At 39.0% G+C, this 19,522-nt stretch overlaps 1 protein-coding gene across 2 annotated transcripts; it reads left to right on the plus strand.

Annotated features, from left to right (window-relative positions):
- The first annotated feature begins 91 nt into the window (after window positions 1–91).
- Window positions 92–16,780, plus strand: map2k7 (mitogen-activated protein kinase kinase 7). Of its 2 annotated transcripts, XM_015037670.1 has the most exons (12): window positions 92–295; window positions 4,027–4,074; window positions 7,463–7,607; window positions 8,191–8,257; window positions 8,690–8,803; window positions 10,361–10,480; window positions 10,577–10,684; window positions 10,755–10,934; window positions 11,737–11,817; window positions 12,567–12,709; window positions 13,388–13,433; window positions 14,152–16,780. In XM_015037670.1, exons 1-12 carry the CDS (start codon window positions 172–174, stop codon window positions 14,293–14,295), a joined length of 1,320 nt encoding a protein of 439 aa, XP_014893156.1. In that variant the 5' UTR covers window positions 92–171; the 3' UTR covers window positions 14,296–16,780. The 2 variants fall into 2 exon arrangements, with proteins under 2 accessions (XP_014893156.1, XP_014893165.1); XM_015037679.1 differs by lacking the exon at window positions 4,027–4,074 and having other exon boundaries at window positions 93–295.
- The last annotated feature ends 2,742 nt before the right edge of the window (window positions 16,781–19,522 follow it).

The following is a 19,522-nucleotide window of genomic DNA, read 5'->3' on the forward strand; positions in this document are numbered from 1 at the left end:
TAAAATGTAAGTTTTTACAAAGAAGAATTACATTTTAAATGCTTAAGTACATTAGAGACCACCCTGGGCTATTAAATGTATAATTGGTTTGCCATACACCCTGCCTGACTGCCTACCAGGGAGGGGAGTCGCGAGCTCTGCGGGCAGCTACATGGTGCTGAATTTTTCAAGATGTCGTCGCTGGAACAGAGGTTGTCGCGAATCGAAGAGAAGCTAAAGCAAGAAAATGAAGAAGCTCGGCGGAGAATTGACCTCAACATCGACATGAGTCCGCAGCGGCCACGTCCGAGGCCTAGTGAGTATCTACCGAAGCGGGTCCGGGGTGTTAGTAACGGTTAGAATCGCATCAGGAAAGACCCGAGAGGCGGAGAGAAGAAGCGGGGGGTGTTCTGCTGCTCCTAGCAGTTAGCTGCGTTGCTAACAGGCTAGCTACGTAAACAAACACTCACCCACCTTGGTTGTCATGTCAAATAGTTAACATAACGACTAGGACAGTTGGCAGTATAGCTAACGTAGAGCCGAGCTTAAAACCTAAAACATGATCGCGTTAGTTCTTCCTGACATTCTTGTTGCTGAATCAATTTAATACTAGTTCTGTCAAACATGCTAGGTTAGCAGGCTACACAGTTTGTGACAGGCCTAACGTCAATATGAAAAGTTTGTCATTTTCCCTTTATTATTGTGAGGCTAAAGCCGTGTCATTTATTCCTAATAGATGTGTCTGTTAATATTTTAAGCAAGCGGTATATTTGGTTGAGGCTTCGTGTTTATGCCAGTTCCTGGTAGGATTTCTGATCCTTGACCACAGAGACGGTAATTAGTTGAAGCCACCGCAGGTTAGCTAACGTCGGTTACTGGTTGAGCAGTGGTTTAAGCTCGAATTAAACGGAGAAAGACTTACTTTTGTTGTAGATAAGGTGGCAGTATGTCTTTAGATTAAGGTGTGAAATATTAACGATTAGTTTTACTTATACATTGAACATTCCTCTCTGTTTTCTCACAGCGCTTCATTTTACCCCACATTTTATGTTACAGCTTTAATCCATATTGTATTAAAATAATATCTTTCCTGAAAAATCTATACATAAATACCCCATTATGACAATATGGGAAACGGTTTTTGAGTTTTTTGCAAGTGTACTGAAAATAGAAAACCAAGAAATCACACTTAGGTGAGTATTCACAACGTTTGCAAAGAAGCTCAAAATTGATCTGTTTCCACAGCTTAAATGGAGTGAGCCTGTGGTGAATTCAGTTGATAGGACTGGATTTGGAAAGGCATATGCCTGTCTATTTAAGGTCACGCAGTTGACCTCTGAGACAGGATTGCCTTGAGGCTCAAATGTGGAACAATTTCTGCTGCTTTGAAGATCCCAATGAGCTCAATGGCCTGACTAATATTATTAAAGTTTTAAAGCTGTGAACACAGATGTAAATGTGATTTCTTGGTTTTCTATTTTTAATAAATTTGCTAAAAATAAATGAATAAATCCACATTATCATAATGGTGTATTTGTGTGCAGAATTGTGAGAAAAGATATTAATTTAATCCAATTTAAATGAGGCTGTAACATGACAAAATGTAGAGAAAGTGAAGCGCTGTGAATACTTTCTGGATGCTTTGTATGTCTTGTTTCAAATGTTGTGCATAAATGAAATGGCCTGACCTGACAGGAGCTGCTCAAGTTGTAATTATGGATGTTTGAGGGGCGGAAACTCAACACAACACCCAGAATTGCTCAACAAAGAAATTTGCTGATGTTAGACTTTGCTAAAGCAATTAAACTTTGTAGATGCAAAATAAGAGTAGGAAAAAAACCTAACTATTTAAAAAATGTAAGTGCACTCCATAGGCTGGAAGTTATTCCTGTGGATTGTAAAATAATAAATTACCTTGTTAGAATGTTTTCTTTAAAAAGTTGGCAACCTGCATTGTGTAAATCTAAATTAAGTCATTTTCTTTGTAATCAAATAGTCTGGAAGATTAATTTTGACTAAAAATACTAGATTGTAATCATAAAGTATAAATGTATGAAATGGTCTTATTTTTATTTAAAACAGAGAAGACATGACTATTAATTCTACAGCTAAAATATAACCTAGTAATTGTTGGCGTTTTAATTGAGACAGCACAAATAAATCTTCATTACCGTGTGCAATTTTCATATCACAAATCACTGCTTGAAGTCCAATGACTGATGCTAATATGTTCAGTGGCTGAAAAAGGCTGAAGGTCACAGAAAGATGGATGCACAGATGAGAAATGGAGGAAAGAAGAAAATATGAATTTATTGCATCTGATGTCATAATCGCAATATTTACGGACATCATTGCCATCGTATGAATTCCTAAAAACATGTAGCCCTAGTTTTGATGTGTTTTTTATTATTATTATTATTTTCTTACGTAAAGTAAAGCAAAACCACAGAATAATCAATTGCTAATTTAAAAAAATCACACTGCTTTCTACACAAGTCCAACTGAGATTTCCTGACGGTGGTTTTTACCCAGGCTGCAGTCAAGTGTTTACCAGACACTTATAACTCATAGTTTTAAAATAGTTATTTTCAATCAGAGATTAGATTCTTCACCGAAAAATATTACATCCGGTGGGTAGTTGGCTTCTTTCAGCCAACTGACCAGAAGTGTACAGCAGCATGTGGGGGAGGGGCTAGCGCTACGTCGCTCTATGTACTGTATGGGTGGAGAAACGGCAGAGTTTTGGTTTGTGTAACACTGAAACTGGGTGATGTGGACAAAAATAGATTGTTTTTGTTCAAAACAATCTGAAATGAACAAACGAGTTGCGGAGAGAACATCAGTTTGAGAAAAAAAAACTAAACACAACACAAGCAAACTAAAAAAAAAAGATCTTTAATTAGCAAAATATTCTACAGAAGACATTTGCAGTGCTGTTTCAGTAAAGCCATAAAATATTCGAAATGACGTTAAACAACCCACATACTGTCTGAAAGGCCATTTTTATCGTTTTTTATTGCCTGCTTTATCATCGTTATTGTCATTTTCTGTTCCTCGTTAAAACATTTGAATCTTGCCAGTCACTGTGTGAATGTGGTGCGTTCTGTCAGAGCAGAAGAGAAGCCAACAAGCAAACAATCTGACTGAGTGAAAGCTTATCCTGCTGCTGCAGACCTCTAATTCCAGTCCAAACATCAGGAATACGACAGTCAGCTCCAGATAAGTCAAATCAGGGTGACTCTCGCCGAACTGTGGCCATGGACAAAGTTACTTCTTATCAAAGCAGAACAGTTTTTACATTAGAGACCTTGATTTTTAACTAGCCGACTTTTCTAGCCGATTGGCGATTACTGATCTTTTAATAAGCTGCCGAGTCCGATTTTAGCCTATACCATTTTTTTTTTTTTGGTCTGAAATGTTGCTTAATATTGCAAGAAAGTTGTTGAGTTGACAACAGTAACTATTGTTAATTATAAACGTGCAGACATAACTTGGTGGGCCGATCTGCCAGTCAAACTTTTCTCACCAGAGAGTAAAAGAGGACAGTGGTCGATTCTTAGAGCTTTGCCCAGCTAGATAAGATCGGTGGATAAGATCGGCTTCACATGTAAAAATCGGCTGATCAACGATCTCCCAAAATTAAGGAAATCGGTGCACCCCTATTTTTAACCCAGTGATTTTTTTAACACACAACACGTCGATGCCCGGTTCTGCTTGCATCGGAGCGAGTTGTCAGTGCAGCAGACATGACACTTTGTATTAAAATCCTGCTGTGACGCACCAACTCTGTGGTTCTACAGGTGAAAGTATCTTCCAGACAAATAATAAAAAAACACCTTTCCTTTTGGTTTGTTTGTTAAAATAACCTGTTTAAGAGAATCTCTTGGCTTATTTTCCATTTTGGTATTTTCCGGTATGGAAACCGTAAAGGGGTAGAAACCTTATTGTTGTGTTTTATGACGGTGTGCATGTGGGGCACAGGTGACTGTCTGAGCAGAACAGTGCAGTAACGTCCGTGTGTGTGTATATTTTCTTTCTTCTGTCTAGTCATCGTGATCCAGCTCAGTCCTGCTCCAGCCCCCTCCCAGCGTGCAGGTATCATTCAATCCATCGCTCCTTCTGCCACTGCACCCCGTCACATCTGCGCCCCCCGTTTCTGCTCTCATCCTCTGCTCCCACATCCTCCTCTCTGCTCCATATCGTCTTTTATTGAGATAAGAACGTTTATAATAGATGAAAGGTTGGGATATTTCCTTATCCAGCATGTTCTGGTCAAGATTAGCGTTTACTAAAGGATAAAACAACTTTGCTGTAAAACCTTCTGCTTCCTGTTATCCACTAAAGTATAAATCCTCATTATGGTTACAGGAACAAACAGTCTCCTTTCTAGAAGCTCCCGACTCTGCTGACGTTCATCCTAATCATAATTTATTCTTCCCTTAATGTCATCTTCCACACAGAAGAGTGGTGTTGTTTAAGTGACCTGTTAGTGTTCATAATTGAGTGGAAAAATATTACATATTAGAGTTAATATGTCATAGTCAATCTTCAGATTCTGCTTAAAAATAAAAGCAGTAAAAAATAAACCTAATTTTATTAAGGAATAGTTTTAATGTTCCAATATTAGGACTTTCTAAAATATAATTTATTTTAAAAATTAGTCCCTTCAGTCTTTCATGATTGTGGGAAATGTACGCAAAATCAATACATTTGTTCATGCTAATGCATAATTATGAGTTTATTGCGACGTTTTTAGCAAAACTTGCTAACTCCAACCTGCAGGTGGCAGTATTTATTACTTTTACTACACTGAAGTGTCAGTCTTTGATGTCAATTTAAAGTCTGATTGTTAAGGCGATTTGCAAAAATTGAGCCATTTAAGTTAGTTAAAGAATAAAAATGTTTTTCACTCTGTCTGCTTGTTCATTTTCACATCTTTTTTCCCGTTTTATATGTAGAGTTTGGAAGAAATTTAAAGAGAAAAAATATAGTAAAATTATCCTATATATAATAACTACATGCTACCAGAGTGTCTTCTAAACTCTTACTTTACAAAATCAGTGATTTTGATTGGAAAATAATCAAACTAAGTGATTTAGATGGGATGATTAAGGCGGAAATTCTTAATTTATTATTAAAATAATCAACTAAGTTAGTAATTGGTTAATTATTAACAAAGACAAGCTCATTACGCCAAACTGTCCAAGAAGTATATACAGTTTGCATATAAGATTAAAAATAAGAAATTTGTAAATATGTTCTTCCCAGAACAATTAGCTTAACCTGTTTCAAATTATATAAATAAATGAATTGAATAAAAAATCTCCTATTAAGCACCTTTTTCTATTCAATTATTATTTTAAGTTAAAAATTAATCAACAGATTATTCTTACACTGATAAGTCAAACTTAAAGAACTGAACTTCTCACATGTTGATGCTAGAAGCATTTTTTAAGCTGCAGATGCATCTTTTGCATACACTTCAAAAATGCTGTTGCATTTTAGTTAATGAAATGTTTATTTTCGTATTTTAAACGAAAAGAAGTCATTTGCATTTTTAGTACAATTATAATGTGTAAAATGAGCTTAAAGTGAGTAAGAATAAAATCTGCAGAATCTGCCAAATTTTCTTATCCAATTAATCATCAGAATTATCAATTTACTAAAAATAATTTAGTTTCAGCCCCAGAAATAATTAAAATATGAAGCTACTGCCATCTCTGAGCCCTTTAATGCTCCACTTTTCTGTTTTCACGGCCGGATAAATCATGTTTGTGACACCAAACCTGGTAGCTCATCATTTACTCCTCCGGTAAACTCACCACATCCCCCCTCGTCTTTCCATCTCTCCTCCTCCTCTGTCCATCTGTCCTCGTGTGTGTGTGTGTGTGTGTGTGCGTGTGCGTGGCAGGGCAGTATTGGTATGTGTCGGTGTGCGCGTGTGCAGGACGATTAACCCTTGTTTTGCTGGAGGCGGCAGAGAATCACAGTGCATGTGGCTTTCCTGCACGATGCGATGGAATGGGTTTCCTGTTTGACACGGTCTCTAATCAGCATCCCCTCTGGTCCGTCTGCAGGAGTGCTGTGAAAACTCTGGCCTCCTTTCTCTCAGCGTTTTTCTTTCCGTGCCGACTGAAGACCCGGCTTCCTGTCCAAGTCTGACCCCACTGTCTGACTTCGAGCTTCGTCTGTGCCACGCCGTTTTGGCTGAATTTCTCCTCTCTCTCTCTCACACGTTGGATTGTTGGATGTCTGTTTTCCGTGTACTGGCACCCTCCGTTTCCTTTTGCAGTGGCACTGTGTGAACTGGAGGCCGGGCAGCAGCGCCTCCTTTTCTCCCTGCTATGTCTGTCTCCCAAATCTGTCTGGAGTCGGTCAAACCTTGGGGATGCTAACTGCTAAAGACTGCCTGAATCTTCCCGAATCTCCACACTAACTCCTCCTCCGTTTCACTCACTGGTTCTCTTCTTACAGGCTGATCCATCCAGGTGACAAAAGGATGCAGACATCTTCTGGCGCTCTGGGAGGAGCCGCAAACCCGTTATAAATTAGGAAAATAGGAGTTAAATACCAAATGTGGAGTTTATCATATGTTTGGAAGCTGGTTGTGAATATTTAGATTGAATTTTCATCTATAAATTGAGACTGAATGTTTTTGTTTTGTTTGGTCTGGTAAGCCATGAAATGGATAAAAGAATTGTTCAACTTTCTGTAAATAAAGCAGAATTTGCTTTCCAATGCAAATAATATTCTAACTATACTACTGAAGTTTTTTTTTAATTCACAATTTTAAAAAAAGTCAAGGATCATTATATTTTTGCTGAATTTTATTTAAATGTTTTTGTGCTACAACCACAAACCATCATGTCATTTTCCTTTTAAGTCTCAAATACGCACTTTATTATGTTTGTCTATCATTATTTCTGTAAAATGTAATAAAGTTTGTGGTTGTAACCTCACAAAACTTTAGTAGATATTACCTAATTATACTCGGCAAAGACGCATAGTCGCATTTCTGTTCAGCTGGATTTTATTCTTAAAATATCCAGGATGATGTTTAAAAAGAAAAGCTTTGATGAGAGTTGATCCCAGAACTCTTTCCTGCGTCTCGTTTTTTTTTTTTTTCCCCATGAGAGCAGCGTTTTGAGGTTTTTCTGCGAGATAACATCCCTGTTTGTTTTTACACCGGGTCGGGACATCAGCAGAACAAAAACAAAGCTTTTGACTTTGTGGGTGTGGCCGTGAAAGAACTCCCTGACCGGGCCAAGGCCAGTTTCTCTGGCGGGTCTGGGGAACCGGCAGAAGAAGTTATAGCCAATCATATTCCTCATGTGAAGGAGGTAAAGAAAACTGATTAGAAAAGCTCTTGAAGACAGAACATCTGCATCCCGGTCACCGACAGACGGTCCTAATTCACCAGAATAAGAATATAACTGCGGTCAACGTGTCGTTCACTGATATTCAATGTTGTACTTCAACCCAGCTCTCCAGCTGCCCCTGGTCAACGATGGAGGCAGCCGCTCATCGTCCTCAGAGAGCTCGCCTCAGCACCACCCGTACCCCAGCCGCCCGCGACACATGCTCACCCTGCCCACGCCTCCCTACAGCCTGCAGAAGAGCCTGGAGAAGTACGTGTGATCTTTAAAGCGTTGTCATGTTCATTTATGGGAAACTATTGGTGCTGAATGTCTTAAATCTTGAAGCATAAACATCTGTTGGGAAACGGGACGGGGAAACGAAGCTTGCATCCGTTTATGGATGGGTACGATAGCAAATTTTTCTGGACGATAAATTGTTCCAGAAGTTATTGCGGTAAATGACAATATTGTTTTGAAACCATTTTTATGTAATATAATAGTTATAATGGCATAATAATGCAAGAAGGATCAATACAATTTAACACTGCAACTGGAAGACATTTTAAATAAACAAAACAACAAATAAAATGAATGTTGAAGTCTTTGTAAACACAATTTTGTTGAGACCAAGCACCAAACTGAAAAGTTTTATCATCCGGTTTTTGGTAGGAAGAAGAAAAAAAAGAGATGAACAATAAATCATACTAATGGAAATTATTGAGTTTGTTATTAATTGACTTATTGATTATTGTGACAGGCCTATGATGGGGAGCTGCCAGCTGTTGGAGGCTGTGCTTGGTTTATACTTCCTGTAATGTTTTCTCTCTGTTATTTTATCCGATTGTGTTTTCAGTGTGGAGATTGACCAGAAACTGCAGGAGATCATGAGGCAGACGGGTTACCTGAAGATCGACGGACAGGTGAGATCACAACAGGGATCTCATTCATGAAACGTCACGTAGGATCTGATCTAAAAGAGCCAAAAAAACAATCCAGATTTATTAAACCAAGCACACCAGGAACTAATTTCTGCTTTATAAATCCCAGCTGCACCTCAGCATTTGCGTTGTGTTTTTATGCCTCCAGATTTGAACCCGATTTCACAAGAAGTGAATTCTTAGATGGCTCAGAAATGCAACCTAAATATTTTTACTCTTTTGTTTTGCTCATGATTATTTGCTGCCCTTTTAACAAAACAAATCAGTTAATTATATTCACACAGATTCTTGTTAAAAGGGAATTTGTTTAAGAATCAGAAAACAGGAGAATGCATCGCTTTTGGTGCAGATTATTTCAGTTTTAATCATTTTCCATCTTGATCTGAATGACCTGAAACGTTTGGACCTCCACAGCGGTACCCAGCAGAAGTAACGGACCTCATCAGTGAGGGAGAGATCGGCAGCGGGACGTGTGGACAGGTCTTCAAAGTCCGGTTCAAGAAGACGGGCCACGTCATCGCAGTCAAGGCAAGAAGAGCACTGAGTGTGTCTGAAGGAACAGCGGCGACAGTCTTCTCTGCTTCCTGTTCCTTAAGTTTTTTCAGCTCGTTATTGATGTAAATAAGTAAAGTTTATTTATGCAGGACCGTTTCACAAGTCAAGAAACACAAAGTGCTTTACAGTGAAAACAAACAGTAAATACAGAAGATAAAATCAGAAGATTATACAGCAAAGATCAGCTAAAAGCTACTCTGAATAAGTGAGTCTTTAACTGCTTCTTAAAAGAATCAGCAGAATCAAGACAAAGTTAGAAGCTTATGAACATTTCTTGGCTGAAAAATATAATTTCTGATTAATCCTAAGGGAATGACGCTCCAGTGAAGGGCAGAATAAAGAAGAACTCCAAGATGTTGGAGGTTTGGTTTGACTAAAGACGCCAAAACAGAAAGGTGTTGCTTGTTTTCAGTCACCTGGTTTTCCGGGGCAATAATCAGGATCTTATCAGAGTTCACCTGCAGGTCGTTAACACAGAGCCAATGTTTGATGCTTCTACAGCCGTTTATTAACGACGACGCCTTTATTTTTTCAGCTGATTTAAAAGAACAGTAGAGCTGAAAATCATCAGCAAAGAAATGATCATTTACAGAAAAAAGCAAGACTGAGCCCTGTGGTGCCGCACATGCTAGGCTCCCTGAGTCGGACATGATCTGGTTTCCAAGAACAAAAAAAGTTCTGCCATTCTCGTGTTTCCTCAGTCACAGCTTCCTCTCTGTCACATCAACCTGTTAGTCCTCTGATCGGATACTATCTCTGTTCAGCAACAAAATCTCAACAAACTAAACACAGATTGATAAACGAACATATGATTTGGTTTCTAATACTGACCATAAATGGCCCATATGCTTTGCATACCAGGTCACTGAAGATCACCTTTGATTAACAGCAGAAGCAGCCACAATTCTCACGTTGCTAAACAATCCTGGATTAATGGAAATAAACTGTAAATGTTCGTCTGACTGCTAACAGAAGAGCTGATGTTCCACTCCTGAATTATTTGTCGTAGACATCAAATATAAACCTGGAGCCAGACGCTTAGCTCTTACTCATCTGAGTGTTTGTGTTAGCAAACTGTCCCGACACTTAAATGAATGCAGAAATACAGAAACGATCTAGAACCAAAACAAATGATGCAGCCTGTTGAGACGTGTAGAAACGCATCAGGTTTTATTAAATTAAAAATGTTGAGCTTAAAGCTTTGCTTCATCGCTTGCAGTTAGAGAGAACTGGCTAAATACTCCGGTTGGAGTGTTTCACAGGTCAAAAATGTCTTCACATATTTAAAATGAATGTTTGTTTTTGTTACTTCATCCAAACAGAAACTTCCTGCTAAGCTTCATTTTCTTTAACAGGCTGTACTGTAATTTTCTCAACTCAGCGTTCAGTTTAAAAACACTGTTGACAGCATTCAGCAGCACATCAGCTAAATCCTGTCATTTCGCTAAAACAGACCCAGCAGAATCTGTTTCACCTTTATCTCAACCTTAATATCGATAAATATTAAGGTTTATACGTTTGTGTCGACAGCAAATGCGTCGTACGGGAAACAAGGATGAAAACAAGCGGATCCTCATGGACCTGGATGTGGTGCTGAAGAGTCACGACTGCCCTTACATCATTCAGTGCTACGGCGCCATAGTTACCAACGTGAGTAACTCCGAAGTGCCTCCCAGTGTCGGTGCTGATGCGTTTGTGTTGATTTTAGCTGCTAAATATTAAGTGTGTGTGTGTTTGCGTGTCCAGACGGATGTTTTCATCGCGATGGAGCTGATGGGAACCTGTGCAGAAAAGCTGAAAAAGAGAATCCAAGGCCCAATCCCGGAGCGAATCCTGGGAAAGATGACCGTTGCAGTAAGTCACAGGAACACAGTCTGACTTCCGACACGTTTCGCTTTAACCAGCCGTTGTTTCTGTTCTGCAGATAGTGAAGGCGTTGTTGTATCTGAAGGAGAAGCACGGCGTCATCCACCGCGACGTCAAACCGTCAAACATCCTGATCGACGCCAAGGGTCAGATCAAACTGTGCGACTTCGGCATCAGCGGTCGCCTCGTGGATTCAAAGGCGAAGACTCGCAGTGCCGGCTGTGCTGCCTACATGGCGGTGAGAAAACACCCAGTCAGGAAGCTAAACTCTTCCTAAAACATTCATTTGTCTACCATTTGGTCTTTCTGTAGTGTTTAGTTATTGATTAATTGGATAAAAAAAAGTCGGCATGTTCTGCAGATTTTTTAAGGTTTTTTTTTTTTTAATCCAACATTAGAAGTGCATTAAACGATTCAAATTAATAATTAAATTCCATTTTAAATACAAAAATAAACATTTTATTGCCTAAAATTGAATGACTTTGCATTCCTTTAGTGTAGGATGGATTTTCAGCTAAAAAAAATACATTCAACATCAACATGGAGAATCTCAGCCTTTTTGCTTGTCTCTTAGCATTTTTAATCAATAATTGGATAGCAAAAGGTGCTTAATAAATTTGTTCTTGCAGAACCTGAATCACAGGAAGCTAAAACTGTCACCTTGTGAATAGTTTGAGTAAAACTATTCACAGACAAAGGTGTTATTTAATCTTAAATGCTAAATGTGTGTATATATTTCTTTGTACAGTTTTGGCTTATTTACTGCTCTGAGTATTTTTAGCAAGTGGCTTTTTCTGTAGTGTTCAGTTAATAATTAATCGATTATTAAATTAGTGGATGATTATTTCAATCAATTCATCATTTCTTCAGCCCTATAATTGTCAGTTTTTATGTGATAAATTACATTGAAATAGTGTGAAAAAGAAGAAGCAGATTATTGTACAGAAATTGAGTTACATTGCTGATTATTTGTAGTAGAAATGCTTGTGTGCAGATGAAACATCCACTTTTTTCTTGTTTTTCTTTTCCTTTTTTTGCAGCCTGAGAGAATAGACCCTCCAGACCCCACCAAACCTGATTATGATATTCGAGCAGATGTGTGGAGTCTCGGCATTTCTCTGGTAAACCGGTTGATTGTTATTATTTACAGTTTCTTTCTGTTTATTTTATCCTGTTTGTTTGTTTTTGTATGCATGCTGGAGGCCTGGGTTGATTTCAGGTATCAAGGTGTACCAGGGTTTACAAAAACCGCTTGTATGCTAATATTGCTACAGTGACTTATTTCTCTTTTATAGAGCAAAAACAAAACAAAGAAATCATCAAAATATTGCTTTTTTTATTTATTTTTTTTTATTAATCATTATTATTTGACTCTGTTCTTTTAACATTAAGACCTCCATCAGAACATCATGAAACTTCCCCAGCAATCCTAACTTACAGCAGCACAAGAAAAGCTCTGGGTTGCTGGTCTGCGCTGGGAGAGGGGAAAAAAAAAGAAAAAAAAAAAAAAATATATATATATATATAATTGCACATTTGTATATTAAAAGTTAACTTAAACTGGAGGAAACATGAAGGCACCAGATCTTTCTCAATAACCTAGATCTTAACTGCATCACAAGTAGCACATGACACCGTTTCATGTGCATAGTTGGATTGTTTTAAGCATTTGCAAGTTAATTTGTTAAACTGAGCCCTAACTGCATAGCATAAATTTACATGCGTAACAAAGATTGGCTCCACTAAAGTCTCGCCTTAAACCACATTCTTTGACTTTTAGTGAAATTAGTGGATTCAGCGTCTCAAACGAAGAAAGAGGAAGGAGTGAATGGTCATATTCTTTAGCTAAGACGTTGTTTGTTGTTTCCAGGTGGAGCTAGCCACAGGACAGTTTCCCTACAAGAACTGCAAGACGGACTTCGAGGTTCTGACCAAAGTGCTGCAGGAAGATCCGCCTGTGTTGCCTCTAAGCATGGGTTTCTCTCTCGACTTCCAGTCCTTTGTCAAAGACTGGTGGGTTTAAATCACCACACTCTGCCTCAAACAAATCAACACTGCTTTCAAATAATGGTTTCTGAGGAACATTGACAGGCTAGTTGGACAACGAAAGCATTCAAGAGGAGGGCTGGGAAATTAATCTGTTTTATTAATTAAATGTAATGGTCAGACTGAGATTTTTATTTTTATTTTTATTATGATTTTGTCATACCAGAATGATTTTATCATTATGGTATGATAAAGTCGTGATATTTAGAGAATGAAGTAGTATTTTAATAAGAAGTCAAATAACAAAAAATAATGATCCAAGCTTTTTTCTCAAAATTTTAAAACATTAAATTTAGTTTTTCTGCTAATATTATGACAATGTTCTCATAATTAAAGAGGAATTATTGTAGCCAGAATTTAAAACCTCTGAGTTGCACATCTCGGGGGGGTAAACTGAAATAAAAGCTACTTATTGAAAGTAGTTTCTGTCATTTGTAATTTCATTTTATTTATTTATTTTTTAGAGAAAAAAAACAAGGAAAAAACTATTATTGGAAAGCAAATCTGGTATTAAAAATATCTGAGGTTTATTTATAAGCCATATCACCCTCCTGCCCTATTCAAGGTGTTATCTTCTGGAAAATTTGAATTTTTAGGAAAACATCCAATCATGTTGTAAAGCTTTGTGCCTGTGCTTCCAAACAGCCTCACAAAGGATCACAGAAAAAGGCCAAAATACCATCAGCTGTTGGTAAGTTGCACTTTATGTGAACTAGTGCAGAATTTGTGATTAGTTAAGGAGGATCTGTTATGAAAGATTCATATTGTGCATGTTTTTGTGGTTCCATTTGGGTCTCAACTGCTTCTAAAAACAACCCAAGCTCTTAAAAAAAACAAAAAAACAAGCCGTTTTTGATGTTTTTTAGTGTCTGAAAACTGAACCGTTTCAAAAACTTCCCTATTGTTAAGTCACAAATCAGCTGATGCTGCTCCTCACCTAGCAACCCTGTCTGTTGCCTAGCAACCCAAGCAGAGCTCCAGAACTTTTGGTCAGTTGGTTTTACTGCTGTATGCTCAGTACAATGGCTGCTGGAAAAGAAAAGTGTTTTCCCATCCAGAAACCTCTTGCTACGTTCTTGTTGGTTGTGCAGGAGGCTCTTCTAATGCTTTTCAAAGATGTACAGTTGTGTAACTGGGCATCTGCTTGCAGCCATTTTCACATGCGAGTTTAAACGCTGAGTTGGGGGCGCGGCCAGCAGGATTGGATTTAAAGTGACTAAAACAACTTATTCTGGAAGGAGCTCAAATAGGCAGAACTGTGCAGACTAAAATCTCATTATCCAAGAATGATTTTGTGCGAAAAATGCAATGAACATGTTTTGTTTAGCACTTAGATCTCGAATAACCTGCTAAAGGAATCACTTTTAAAGAACAACTGGTCACTTTCTTGTTTCTCCTCTTTGCCACAGGAGCACAGTTTCATCCGGCGCTACGAGGTTCTGGAGGTGGACGTGGCCGGCTGGTTTCAGGCGGTGATGGAGCGCACCGAGTCGCCTCGCAGCAGCCAGTGCTACAGCCATCAACACATGCTCCACTCGCTGCTCAGCAGGTAGCCTGACCCGGCCTCCGCTCGGCCCGAAAGCCGGACCGGACCGGCCGAGCTTCAGCTTCAGCCCAGGCTCGGTCTGATCTGGTCTAGCTGTTCGCATCGACGTCCGGCTCCAGAACCCATCCTGCCTGTCCACCAACCAGAGGACTCATGATGAACAGATGGAGTGATGGACAGAGGTGTGCTAATGGATGGATGGATAGCTTACTGTAATATTTAGTCTTGTGTAAAATCTGGACTGGAGGAGGATCAGGAAAAAGATGCACACTTTAGCTAGCTTCGTTCATTACGACCTCCTCTCATCACACGCACACAGTCTGTCTCCTGTACTTCCTCCAGGTTTTCGTCCTTCTGCTTGTTGGTTTTCCAGCATCGATCAATCAGCAGCGCAGTCACTACACACTGGAGCAAAACGTCTGCTACGTTAGCAAGGAGAGGAAAACTGTGCAATTCTGAACCTTCAGGTGTTTTTACTATCGTACGTTCTCAGGCGTAGATTCTCTGTATGAATGAACAAATATTTCCTAACCACCTTCACACTACAGCGCTAACACCCACAGAAAGGCATTTTTGTTTTCTTCTTCATATTTTTATGTTTGTAGCGACTCTAGGCGACATTAATTTATCTACAAAGTATAACAAAAGACAAGTTCTTTTAATTAGAAACTGCATATTTGGAAAAACAAAAAAGTTCCTAAAAAAATTAGTGTTGGATTGTAGGTCTTTAGACATGTTTGTCTCTTCTTGTTTTTGCATTTAACAGAATGTTTTATGAAGAGTCTAAAAAGAAGAGAGGTTAGTCAGAAAGCAAATTGGTGGAGAGAAACTGGAAGATTTAAGAGAAGTTGGATCGAAAATGGAAAGTCAGGCCAGGAGTTGGCAGATGTTTTGTAGGCGGAGCGTCCTAGTCCAAACATCAGTCTGTTTGACTACCTCTTCCTCTTTCTGTTCAGGCTGCCTCGGCAGTGTCGTTTCCAGACCAAAGGCTGCGTGCGGCTTGATGTTCAGGAAGGAACAGAAAGCTTCAGGCATGACGATTAAGGCGTTTATCGAGCTTCTGGGAGAGACTGTCAACATAAAACCTTTGGTTCCACACGCAAACTTTTACTAATTAACTCCATAAATGAGTTGAGTAATGAGAAATGTTTATTTTGAGCTAAAATTTGACTGCTGAATTTTAATTCTCAAAAATAATTAAAATTCTGAATGAACAGCAGACATGTTCATTTTTAAAAATTTCATTTGTTTTAAACATAAATGATATCCGTAAATTTAAAAACAGGTGATTTTTTTTTAAACGCATTATCCAGGTTTCTAACTGGTCAGTCGACATGAGAAAGATGACCGATTCATTTCTAAAAGCTACTCAAGTGTGTCACCCAGCCGTTTTATGTTGACGTCTCCGACCCGGAGGATCGTTTGGATGACAACAGATGTTGGTCCAGCAGAACCGATCAGAGCCCATCTGCCACGGCCAAAGCCTCGTAGACGGAGAGTCCAGCTTTTCACTCCCACCGAACCAAATCGCAGCTAGACGCAGAGCCGAGGAGCGGCGGCGGCGCCGGCGGACCGGAGGATGTTTAGTGTTGGCGAGACACAGGAATGTTGTTGAGAAAAGCAGAAAAGATGAGAGGAAATCAAAACGATGGGAATATGAGGAGAGAGACGAGGGCTGAGGCGAGAAGGAAGCTGGAGAGCGTGAAGAAAGTGTGACGACAAGATGAAGAAAAGTTGCAGGAAGGACGCAGATGAGACGGAGACTAGCTGGCTTCTGTGAAGAGCTTTCCTGGTGTTGCACCAACTTACCAATTACGAGTTTAGTTAGTGGGTCGTTTACCGTTCTTTTCTGTCAAACTGCATTATTTATTGACGTGTTTCTACTGCTGCTACTTTTGATTGCTTTAGACGCTGCTGTCGCTTCTTTTCCCCAAAGTCCAAAAAACTTTAATCGTTTGCTATTTTTCCTTTTTTTAAAGCCAAATAAATAATCATGCAACTTCTGCATGTCTTACCAAATACAAAAACACCAAGTCTGAGGAGAGCAAAGTTAAGTGAGAGATGGCGAAAGGGAAGTGCTGGGAAAGAACTAACACACAACGTAAACGCACGCCTCACCTCAAACTAAGTAGGAAGTGTTCCTGAATAACCGCACCGCACTACAGCTCTGTACAGTGTACATACAGCGTCCAGTCCAGTCCATCCAGTCCTCCATCCATCCGTCCATCCCTCCGTCTGTCCACACCAAAGGCCACCGCAACTCAACTAACGTGCAAGAGCAAAGCTGTCATGACTGCGTTTGTGAGGAACATTGATAACGCCGAGCTGCGTGAACTCTAACTAGTGGGAAAGGGTGTGTGTGAGAGTGTGTGAGGGATGCTGTATTATAGCGGTGCTGTGTGTGTGCAGAGGGAGACTGGTGCATCACCAGCAGGGGGCAGACTCGCTCGACCATCTGCTCAGGGAATCTGAACACGACGAGAATCGCGCAACAAAAAAAACCTGAATAGGAAAATAGAAATGGATTTTATTAATTAGCGGCAGCGATGTTGGTGTAGCAAAATATTTACCTCACTGGACAACATGCTGGGTTGATGAGAACAAGAAAAGGTTTTGGCAATATTTTTGGGAAACAAAGATTTCCCACAATATTAGCTTAAAAATCTAAAATTTGTTTATAGTAACTTCTGTTCAGTGTGGAGTGTCAACTCATTTTTATGTTCATTTTGTGACAGAAAATATTGATGAAACCCATTAATGAGTTGTAAAAATATTAGTAAACAACTAACTGCATTCTATAAAAACCTCTTAGGATTAAATAATAAACATCTTTTCACATTGTTGTAATTTGGCAGCATACAGATGAAATCTGCTTTGATTTGGTTTATATTTATGTGTCCCTTTGGAGCGTAGAGGCCGGGCAAGATTTGGCCCCCGGGCCTCGAGTTTGACACACATGGCCTCAAATTTTAATCATGTTTTTTTACTTTCTTAAAAAAAAAATTCAAATGACAGTGAATATTTTTTAAAAATGTGCTTGTATTTCAATCATCCCTTCTGGGAACTGACCCGAATTCAAAGTCTAACTAAAAAACTACGAACATATTTACACACAGAAGTTTTTTTTTTTCTTTATCTTAAATGCAAATGTATACATTTCATTGTACAGTTTTGGATAATTACTTTTACCATCTTTACTTCAGTTAACAATTAACCAATTACTAAATTAGTAGACAAATATAATTGATTCGTTACGATTAGATTAATCGTTTCAACCCTTATGCAGATTGTTTTGAAACGGTGGAATAATTCTTACGCTTCAGCTAATTCAGGAACTGGAAAGCGACTCGCAGCACAGATTTTACTTTAACTATCGAAGATCACATCCTGCAGAGAAGAGCTGAGGTAATTTGAAGCTAAATACTTCTTGTCTAAACCAGACATGAGTTTCCATCGTTCACCGTTTGCTGGTTGCAGCAGCAAAACTAGATTTGTTACCAAACAGGTTTTGTTTCTCGTTTGTCGCCTGAGCAGATGTGATGTTGAGCTTCCTGTCCGGCTGTAACGTTTTCATCCAACTTGGTTTGTTCTCACTACGGAGCGTCGGCTGCAGCTGCTTTTCCATTGACAATACATTAAATTGCTTAAATTAAACGGCAATTTTAAAAACAAAACTCAAATCCTTTGATAGTTCTTTGCGCTAGAATAAGAAGTGGAAACTCTTCTCTTGCATTTATTTATTTCAATTACAAATTTGGAATTGAAAAAAACGTTATTACATCATGAGTCACATGATCAACATCCGGATGTTACTACTGGCGAAATCCACGAAGAAGACGACAGGAAGTGGTTGGAAGGTGTTGATTTTTAATGTCTTATTGTGTGAATATGCTTATCCATGTATGATTTTTGTTCACTTTTTTACAGAAACACCGCAATTACAATTTAAAAAAAAATGTTATTGACATTAGCAGAAAACTAAAGTTTTGCTCACATTCATAATGGAATTGCAGCTGCTGTTGGTTCTCTGCTGCCCCCTGTTGGTCATAAACCAGAACTGTTGCTGTTTTCAGACGTAGGAGACTCTTCGAGTCCAGAGTTGGTGGATTCGGTCTCCCGCTGCTGATTTTTATTGTCTTTTTTTTTGTGTGTGTGTATTTTCCAAACGCACACATGCACACACTCCCTCGATGTTGCTGTGTGTGTTTTTTCTTTTGCCGCTCCTGATTGGACGACGGCCGATCCGTCGTGAAATGTGATGCGACTGCGCGAGAAAGTAAGAATAAAGCTGATAATCTACGTTCACCAAATGTATAAAGCTTTCCCATCCCACACAGCGACGCTTTATGTATATTGGCCTGCCAGGTGCGAGGAGTTTACCTGCCTTGGCACAGAGTGTGTGTGCGTGTGTGTGTGTGTGTGTGTGCTTTAAGTCCATCTGTAAGTAAACCAAATATCATTTTCACTATGCAGTCATTCAAACCATGTCGGCTTGCTTCCTGTAAATACAGAGTCCCAGATGAACGGCGGCGGCGGAGCAAGAGACGCGTTTTGAATGAGCTGACAGATATTTAAGGATTGTATCGGGGGTGTGGGGGGGACGGGAAGCCGACCGGGGTTTGTAGTGTGGTGCGTTTGGGGTGGGTGGGACACATCAGTGCTGTAAAGTACATCAGTTGCTTGTTATCGTAACCGCTATAACTGCCATTGTTTTTGTTTTTCTGTTTGAGATTTCTTCTTCTTCTTTTGTTTTTTGTTTTCAAGACAATGGCCGGTTGGGACGGGATGCACAAAACTTTATCCTTTATTTATGATTTTTACACTTACAGTGTGTATTTGTTTCTCCTCTTTTTTTTTCTTTTTTTTTGTATTTGAACATTGTTGTGTACTTTAGGAAAAGACACACTTGTTTGCCTTTTTTTGTCGTTTTCCTCCATGTTCTCTGTCGGTTTACTGTTTGGCTTTGAACCCATCACTTGTTGATGAGCAGCAGGAGGAAGAGGAGGAACTCGAGCCTTCGTCAGCAGACGGTAGAAAAACAAATGTCTGGTCATCCTGTTTCTTTTTGTGTCATATTTTATTTCCCCTGGCTGTGAGCGAGCGGAGACGGTGTGATCTTTGTCTACCAAATGTGTTTATTCAGAGGGATTAGCTTTTAATTTTGTCCTTTGATTTTATTATTCTGAATAATATGATTACAATTTTATTATTATTATTATTGTTATTCAGGGCAA

The sequence above is a fragment of the Poecilia latipinna genome, unplaced genomic scaffold (genome assembly GCF_001443285.1).
Source record: "Poecilia latipinna isolate Pla-1442-1.1 unplaced genomic scaffold, P_latipinna-1.0 Scaffold25, whole genome shotgun sequence".
NCBI lineage: Eukaryota > Metazoa > Chordata > Actinopteri > Cyprinodontiformes > Poeciliidae > Poecilia > Poecilia latipinna.